Raw genomic sequence first — 9,458 nt, forward strand, 5'->3', positions numbered from 1 at the left:
CAGCCTGGTATTGACCTCACTTAGAAGGCGTACCACCAGACCACTAGGCCATCACTACCCAGAAATAGAAATAGAAAATCTTCTTCTGATGGGCTCCTTTGCTTATGTAGGTCATATAGAGGCATCAGTATGTTTTATGATAGTGTATTGAAGATTAGGAAAGGGGGAGAAAGAAAGGAGACAACATACAGCAAATGGTCACGGGTCGGACTCGAACCCCGGGCAGCTGTGACAAGGACTCAGCCTTTATACACTGGCCGCTCTACCGGGCGAGCTACCGGGCTGCTCTACTGGGCCGCCCAAGCCTGGAAATAAAGGGAGAGAAGGTTCAAAATATTTAATTATTAGTTCCTCATTTCTTGTGCTAATAAGTACTGCTGCAGTGATGCACAGTGTACTGCAAAATAATGACACTTCTTCTGTCTGCCTGTCTGTCTCTCAGTGTGTTGTGGTCAGCTGTTGAGGTCTGTAGCAGCTGATGGTTCAGCTCTGGGAGAGGAGATCCACTCATACCTGGATGATGGGAGGCCAGGTAACACACACACACACACACACACACACACACACAGTGTCTGGTACAGATTGATTGTTTGTTTCAAGTGGAAATAAAACAGTTTGATTCCTGTCTGTATCCCAGCAGCCTCTGGGGTTTTTAACTAATCGTACACTCCTCCCCCATCACTTCAGCTGTGTTTAATAATCAGAAACTGACAGAACAGTCCATGTTCCCGCTGTACAAACATTCTTGTTCATGATGTTCAGAATAAAGTGGACATGATTCAAATGATCATCAACACAAGAAGTCGTTTGTCCTTCACGTAGAGAGATGGAGAGGAAAGTGAAACACATACCGGCCATGTTGTTTTCTTCATATTAAAGATTTAACACGTAACATTTTTGCACTAAAAAGTGTAAAAACCATCAGTCCTGTGTTGTATATGTAGTGAGACAGAGACATGTGTAATGTCCCTGAAGGTAACGTTTCCTCTCTCTCCTGTCATGGCGTCGTCTTCCCTTTGAGCAGCATCAGCGTTTGTGTTTGTAGCCAGAAGCTTCATAAACTGACTGTTTCTCTAGTTTTAAGACACTTTCTACATCTTGATGTTTTTAACTCTATATTTGAAGGATGAAGGATTTTAGTCCTCGGACGTCTGGATCTTAAGTTCTCACAGAAACAAGCCGAGCAAACGTTAGCGGCAGCCGAACAGCGTGCAGGAGAAACTCTGATGTTTAACCTTTTAGTCAGAGGAGAGGAGGAGAGAAGAACTCCCATGATGCACTGGTGCTGCACCACCACACCAAACTCCCATGATGCACCGCTGCTGCAGCACCACAACGAGAGACCCCGAGTGGCAGAAAAAGATGGATTATATGCATTTAATTGACCCACGTAGCACACACCAGACGTGTTTTACAGATCGAAGTCTTCACCGAGCTGTACGCAGGCCAACATGCACTTGTTGTTTGGACATGTTTGAGTGTCTTTTTCTTTAATACTGTTGTTGTTGTTATGACTTATTACTGATGAACATGCTGGTGCAGTTCCAGACTCCCTGGTGCTGCAGGTTCTGGAGGAACGTCTGGGCCGAGTGGACTGCAGCTGCAGAGGATGGATCCTCCACGGCTTCCCCCGAGACCTGCAGCAAGCCAAGACCCTGCCGGAGTCCCAGCAACCCAACAGGTATTACAACTGCTACTGCTACTACTTCTACTGCTACTACTACAACTGCTACTACTGCTACTACTACAACTGCTACTGCTACTACTGCTTCTACTACTGCTGCAGCTACTCCTGCTACTGCTACTACTACAACTGCTACTGCTACTACTGCTTCTACTACTGCTGCAGCTACTCCTGCTACTGCTACTACTACAACTGCTACTGCTACTACTGCTACTACTACAACTGCTACTGCTACAACTACTACTGCTCCTACTACTACTACTGTTACTACTACTGCTGCTTCTAGTGCTATTGCTAATATTACACCTACTACTATTTCTACTACTGCTACTACTACTATTACTACTGCTACTGCTACTACTACTACTACTACTACTACTGTTATTACTGCTACTGCTATTACTGCTACTACTACTGCTACTATTACTACTGCTACTACTACTACTACAACTGCTACTGCTACTGCTACTACTACTACTACTACTACTTTAACTGCTACTGCTACTACTACTGCTACTACTACTACAACTGCTACTGCTTCTGCTACTGCTACTGCTGCTGCTACTACTGCTACTACTACTGCTACTACTGCTATTACTACTGCTACTACTGCTACTACTACTACCACTACTACTACAACTGCTACTACTACTACAACTGCTACTGCTACTACTCCTGCTACTGCTGCTGCTACTACTGCTACTACTACTGCTACTACTACTATTACTACTGCTACTACTGCTACTACTGCTACTGCTACTGCTACTACTGCTACTGCTACTGATACTACTACTACTACTACTACTACTTTAACTGCTACTGCTACTACTACTGCTACTACTACTACAATTGCTACTGCTACTGCTACTACTACTACTGCTCCTACTACTACTTCAACTGCTACTGCTACTACTACTGCTACTACAACTGCTACTAACTGCTTCTGCTACTACTACTACAACGGCTACTGTTACTACTACTACTACTACTACTACAACTGCTACTGCTACTGCTACTACTACTACTGCTCCTACTGCTACTTCAACCGCTACTGCTACTACTACTGCTACTACTACTACAACTGCTTCTGCTACTACTACTACAACGGCTACTGCTACTACTACTACTGCTGCTACTGCTACTTCAACCGCTACTGCTACTACTACTACTACTACTACTACTACAACTGCTACTACTACTGCTACTACTGCTATTACTACTGCTACTACTGCTACCGGTACTGCTGCTACTGCTACTGCTACTGCTACTACTACTACTGCTCCTACTACTACTTCAACTGCTACTGCTACTACTACTACAACTGCTACTGCTACTACTACTTCAACTGCTATTGCTACTACCGCTACTACTACTACAACTGCTTCTGCTACAACTGCTACTGCTACTACTTCAACTGCTACTTCTACCACTAATGCTACTACTACTACTACAACTGCTACTGCTTCTACTACTGCTACTGCTGCTGCTACTACTGCTACTACTACTACTGCTCCTACTACTACTTCAACTGCTACTACTACTGCTAGGGCTACTACTACTACAACTGCTACTGCTACTACTACTGCTACTGCTGCTGCTACTACTGCTACTACTACTGCTACTACTGCTATTACTACTGCTACTACTGCTACTACTGCTACCGCTACTGCTACTACTGCTACTGCTACTGCTACTACTACTACTGCTCCTACTACTACTTCAACTGCTACTGCTACTACTACTACAACTGCTACTGCTACTACTACTTCAACTGCTATTGCTACTACTGCTACTACTACTACAACTGCTTCTGCTACAACTGCTACTGCTACTACTTCAACTGCTACTTCTACCACTAATGCTACTACTACTACAACTGCTACTGCTTCTACTACTGCTACTGCTGCTGCTACTACTGCTACTACTACTGCTACTACTGCTACTACTACTGCTACTACTGCTACTGCTACTACTGCTACTGCTACTACTGCTACAACGGCTACTGCTACTACTACTACTACTGCTACTACAACTGCTACTGCTACTGCTACTACTACTACTACTGCTCCTACTACTACTTCAACTGCTGCTACGGCTACTACTACTACAACTGCTACTGCTACTGCTACTACTACTGCTCCTACTACTTCAACTGCTACTGCTACTACTACTGCTACTACTACTACAACTGCTTCTGCTACTACTACTACAACTGCTTCTGCTACTACTACTACAACTGCTACTGCTACTACTCCTGCTACTGCTGCTGCTACTACTGCTACTACTACTGCTACTACTACTATTACTACTGCTACTACTGCTACTACTGCTACTGCTACTGCTACTACTGCTACTGATACTACTACTACTACTACTACTACTTTAACTGCTACTGCTACTACTACTGCTACTACTACTACAATTGCTACTGCTACTGCTACTACTACTACTGCTCCTACTACTACTTCAACTGCTACTGCTACTACTACTGCTACTACAACTGCTTCTGCTACTACTACTACAACGGCTACTGTTACTACTACTACTACTACTACAACTGCTACTGCTACTGCTACTACTACTACTGCTCCTACTGCTACTTCAACCGCTACTGCTACTACTACTGCTACTACTACTACAACTGCTTCTGCTACTACTACTACAACGGCTACTGCTACTACTACTACTGCTCCTACTGCTACTTCAACAGCTACTGCTACTACTACTACTACTACTACTGCTCCTACTACTACTTCAACTGCTACTACTACTGCTAGGGCTACTACTACTACAACTGCTACTGCTACTACTACTGCTACTGCTGCTGCTACTACTGCTACTACTACTGCTACTACTGCTATTACTACTGCTACTACTGCTACTACTGCTACTACTGCTACTACTACTGCTACTACTACTACAACTGCTTCTGCTACTACTACTACAACTGCTTCTGCTACTACTACTACAACTGCTACTGCTACTACTCCTGCTACTGCTGCTGCTACTACTGCTACTACTACTGCTACTACTACTATTACTACTGCTACTACTGCTACTACTGCTACTGCTACTGCTACTACTGCTACTGCTACTGATACTACTACTACTACTACTACTTTAACTGCTACTGCTACTACTACTGCTACTACTACTACAATTGCTACTGCTACTGCTACTACTACTACTGCTCCTACTACTACTTCAACTGCTTCTGCTACTACTACTACAACGGCTACTGTTACTACTACTACTACTACTACAACTGCTACTGCTACTACCGCTACTGCTACTACTGCTACTGCTACTGCTACTACTACTACTGCTCCTACTACTACTTCAACTGCTACTGCTACTACTACTACAACTGCTACTGCTACTACTACTTCAACTGCTATTGCTACTACTGCTACTACTACTACAACTGCTACTGCTTCTACTACTGCTACTGCTGCTGCTACTACTGCTACTACTACTGCTACTACTACTGCTACTACTGCTACTACTGCTACTGCTACTGCTACTACTGCTACTGCTACTACTGCTACAACGGCTACTGCTACTACTACTACTACTGCTACTACAACTGCTACTGCTACTGCTACTACTGCTCCTACTACTACTTCAACTGCTGCTACGGCTACTACTACTACAACTGCTACTGCTACTACTACTGCTACTGCTGCTGCTACTACTGCTACTACTACTGCTACTACTGCTATTACTACTGCTACTACTGCTACCGGTACTGCTGCTACTGCTACTGCTACTGCTACTACTACTACTGCTCCTACTACTACTTCAACTGCTACTGCTACTACTACTACAACTGATACTGCTACTACTACTTCAACTGCTATTGCTACTACTGCTACTACTACTACAACTGCTTCTGCTACAACTGCTACTGCTACTACTTCAACTGCTACTTCTACCACTAATGCTACTACTACTACAACTGCTACTGCTTCTACTACTGCTACTGCTGCTGCTACTACTGCTACTACTACTGCTACTACTGCTACTACTACTGCTACTACTGCTACTACTGCTACTGCTACTGCTACTGCTACTACTGCTACTGCTACTACTGCTACTGCTACTGTTACTACTACTACTACTACTACTTTAACTGCTACTGCTACTGCTACTGCTACTGCTACTACTACAACTGCTATTGCTACTGCTACTACTACTACTGCTCCTACTACTACTACTGTTACTGCTGCTACTATTACTACTTCAACTGCTACTACTACTGCTGCTACTACTACTACTGCTACTACTACCACTACTACTGCTTCTGCTACTACTACTACTACAACTGCTACTGCTACTACTACTACTGCTACTGCTACTGCTACTACTACTACTACAACTACTACTGCTACAACTACTACTTCAACTGCTACTAATACTGCTACTACTACTACAACTGCTACTGCTTCTACTACTGCTACTGCTACTACTGCTACTACTACTGCTACTACTGCTACTACTACTGCTACTACTGCTACTGCTGCTGCTGCTGCTGTTACTGCTACTACCAGTTCAAAGTTCTGCGATACTGATGACTAAAGAATACAACACACAGTGCTGATAAATATTTGATGCTGCAGTATAAATATTCTCTCTAATGGTTCTGCTGCTGCACATGAACTGTTTTAAATACAAATACTCTTTAAATATTCAGGATATCTGCTCATTTGTTTATATCATAATAAAATAAAGACATTGAACATGGCAGCAGGATATTATGGAGTCACAGGAGGGCCATAGTAAGAATACATCTGTAAAAGAATAAGAAAATAAATCTGGAAATGTGAAGCCGAATAAATAAAATAATAAATACGTAAATAAATTGATATATATATATATATATAAAAGAAAATCAAGAAAAAGAGTAATTTATATGCAATAACAAGAAATATATTACAAATAAGAATAGTTATATGCAGAAATAATTGTCAAAATATATGTTAAAATAAATGGTTATTCTTTTATATTTTGTTATTTGTCTTTATATTACCTCCCATGACTATAATAGGGTAACTCTAATATAGTAAAAACTAAAATAAGAGATAAAAATACAATATATATTAAATAATAGCTTCATAGAAAAGGTTATTTAAAAAATCATGTTGAATATTATTATGATTTTGTTATTTATTTGTTATACAATTTGTTATTGTTTATAATTTGCAAAGACTTAAAATACTTTCTAAATCTCTGTGACCTCTGCGTGACCTCTCAGAGTTTTCTTCCTGGAGCTGATGGACGATGTTTGTCTGGAGAGAATCTCTCTCAGAGCTACAGATCCGGTCAGTGGACAGAGGTCAGTGAAACCAGTAAACTTTCAGATTCATTTTTAAATGAAGATTTCAGTTTTGGTGACTCGTGTCTAAAACAAAGCAGCAGAGTTGGAGAATATTTCCATAAAAACCCAGTTTGAATCTGTGGTTTTATGATCCTGTGTGTCACGTTATTGTTCAGTGTGTGAAAACAAGCACGCGAGAACTAAACGTCTCAGTACACAGGTTTCCAGAAACATATTTTCATGCACGTTTTGAAGAATCGCACAAACAACGCTGTATGGAAACGGACAAATTCAATACAGCTTCCTCAATTGTACAGAAAGTGTTCCCCGCTCTCTTGTGGTGTTTCTCCGTTGTGTAAAAAGGGTTGATGCTAAACAGAAACTTGTTTGCAGATTAGGTTGTGAGGAACATTGCAGTCACACGATCAGCTGTTTCTGCTGAGATATATTTATTCTGTCAGCAGGAAACATGAGGCTTTGTGGAGCCCACACACGACTTGTGACATCCAGACTGCAACAACATTATATATATATATATATATATATATATATATATATATATATATATATATATATATACATACGACTACATCAAGTACACATCACAACCTACCTGAAGAGATAAGTCATGAAAACATTATATATTCAAATGTTTACTTCCTACAGGTTCCATGCTGTGACACGCCCGGCTCCCAGCTCTGACGTCCAGAACAGACTGCAGATCAGACCTGAGGACAGCACACACACTGTGACACACACACTGAGGCGGTACAGGGTACACACTGCTGCCCTGCAGGTACACACACACACACACACACACACATGTTTACACGTCTGCACCTGTGAACACTATGGCATTTAAACAGCCTGTGCTCATACATGTTTGAAATTTCAAGTTACCTTAACTCGTAGAACTCAAGTGATCTGTATCTGTGCCGCTAATTTACCACTCGTCATCACATATCATTTGTACGTCAACTAAGCGTTTTTAATGGAAATATATTAGTGAATCTTCACTTAGTGAATCTTGGATTCTTTTAAGATTCTTTTACTGCGCTGTTTCACGCAAAATCCACAAAGGCAGGCAGCATGTGACTTTATATTCTTATCTTCTTATCACTTATCTTCAGTGCCATTAACTCAAGTGTATTTTCACTCAGCACACACACCGTCCTGCTGCGACAAATACTACAGAACCAAATGTGGATTAGTCCCCAAAATATTCACTATTTCATCCTGCTTTACATCATCCTTGCTCTGTGTGTGTGTGTGTGTGTGTGTGTGTGTGTGTGTGTGTGTGTGTGTGTGTGTGTGTGTGTGTGTGTGTGTGTGTGTCTGTGTGTGTGCAGTCTGTGTATCCAGATGCAGGTCACATTGATGCTGATCAGGATCCTCACTCTGTGTTTGAGGCTCTGGAGAGCAGACTGACAGCTGACTGACTGCAAGACTCATCAGGACTCACCTGGACTCATCAGGACTCATCAGGACTCACCTGGACTCAGGACTCACCTGGACTTATCAGGACTCACCTGGACTCACCTGGACTCATCAGAACTCACCTGGACTCACCTGGACTCATCAGGGCTCACCTGGACTCATCAGGACTCACCTGGACTCACCTGGACTTATCAGGACTCACCTGGACTCATCAGGACTCACCTCGACTCACCTGGACTCACCTGGACTCATCAGGACTGACCTGGACTCACCTGGACTCATCAGGGCTCACCTGGACTCATCAGGACTCACCTGGACTCATCAGGGCTCACCTGGACTCATCAGGACTCACCTGGACTCACCTGGACTTATCAGGACTCACCTGGACTCATCAGGACTCACCTGGACTCACCTGGACTCACCTGGACTCATCAGGACTGACCTGGACTCACCTGGACTCATCAGGACTCATCAGGACTGACCTGGACTCATCAGGACTCACCTTGACTCATCAGGACTCACCTGGACTCACCTGGACTCATTCTTTAAACTTTTCCTCCATTCTTTTTTGTAAGTTAAATAAAATGTGTTTTTATTTGTATCAGTTTTACAGTCTTTTTTTAAAGAGCAAAAATGTTATCACTCTGTAACTACAGATTTCAGGATATACGATACTTCGGCACCAGGTCGATACCAAACTCTGAAAACGTGACGGTACTCGCTCATTAGTTTTACCTGATAAAGCTACAACAACAAATCTGTGGAGAAATCTGCAGGAGAGCTAGCTAACGTTAGCTTTTAGCAGTTAGATGTTAGCAGTTAGATGTTAGCTGATAGATGTTAGATGTTAGCAGTTAGATGTTAGCAGTTAGATGTTAGCAGTTAGATGTTAGCTGATAGATGTTAGATGTTAGCAGTTAGATGTTAGCAGTTAGATGTTAGCAGTTAGATGTTAGCAGTTAGATGTTAGCTGATAGATGTTAGCCGTTAGATGTTAGCTGTTAGAGGGGAGAAAGGGAG

At 42.2% G+C, this 9,458-nt stretch overlaps 1 protein-coding gene across 1 annotated transcript in view; it reads left to right on the forward strand.

Moving 5' to 3' along the window:
* Positions 1-9,036, forward strand: part of ak8 (adenylate kinase 8) — a 28,163-nt gene extending 19,127 nt beyond the window's left edge. The window contains exons 9-13 of the mRNA XM_029426228.1: positions 443-532; positions 1,543-1,681; positions 6,939-7,019; positions 7,668-7,797; positions 8,351-9,036. Of these exons, the coding sequence (XP_029282088.1) occupies positions 443-532; positions 1,543-1,681; positions 6,939-7,019; positions 7,668-7,797; positions 8,351-8,440 (530 nt within the window). The 3' untranslated portion in view covers positions 8,441-9,036. The remainder of the gene's footprint in view (positions 1-442; positions 533-1,542; positions 1,682-6,938; positions 7,020-7,667; positions 7,798-8,350) is intronic.
* The last annotated feature ends 422 nt before the right edge of the window (positions 9,037-9,458 follow it).

Source organism: Cottoperca gobio, unplaced genomic scaffold (genome assembly GCF_900634415.1).
Source record: "Cottoperca gobio unplaced genomic scaffold, fCotGob3.1 fCotGob3_135arrow_ctg1, whole genome shotgun sequence".
Taxonomy (NCBI): domain Eukaryota; kingdom Metazoa; phylum Chordata; class Actinopteri; order Perciformes; family Bovichtidae; genus Cottoperca; species Cottoperca gobio.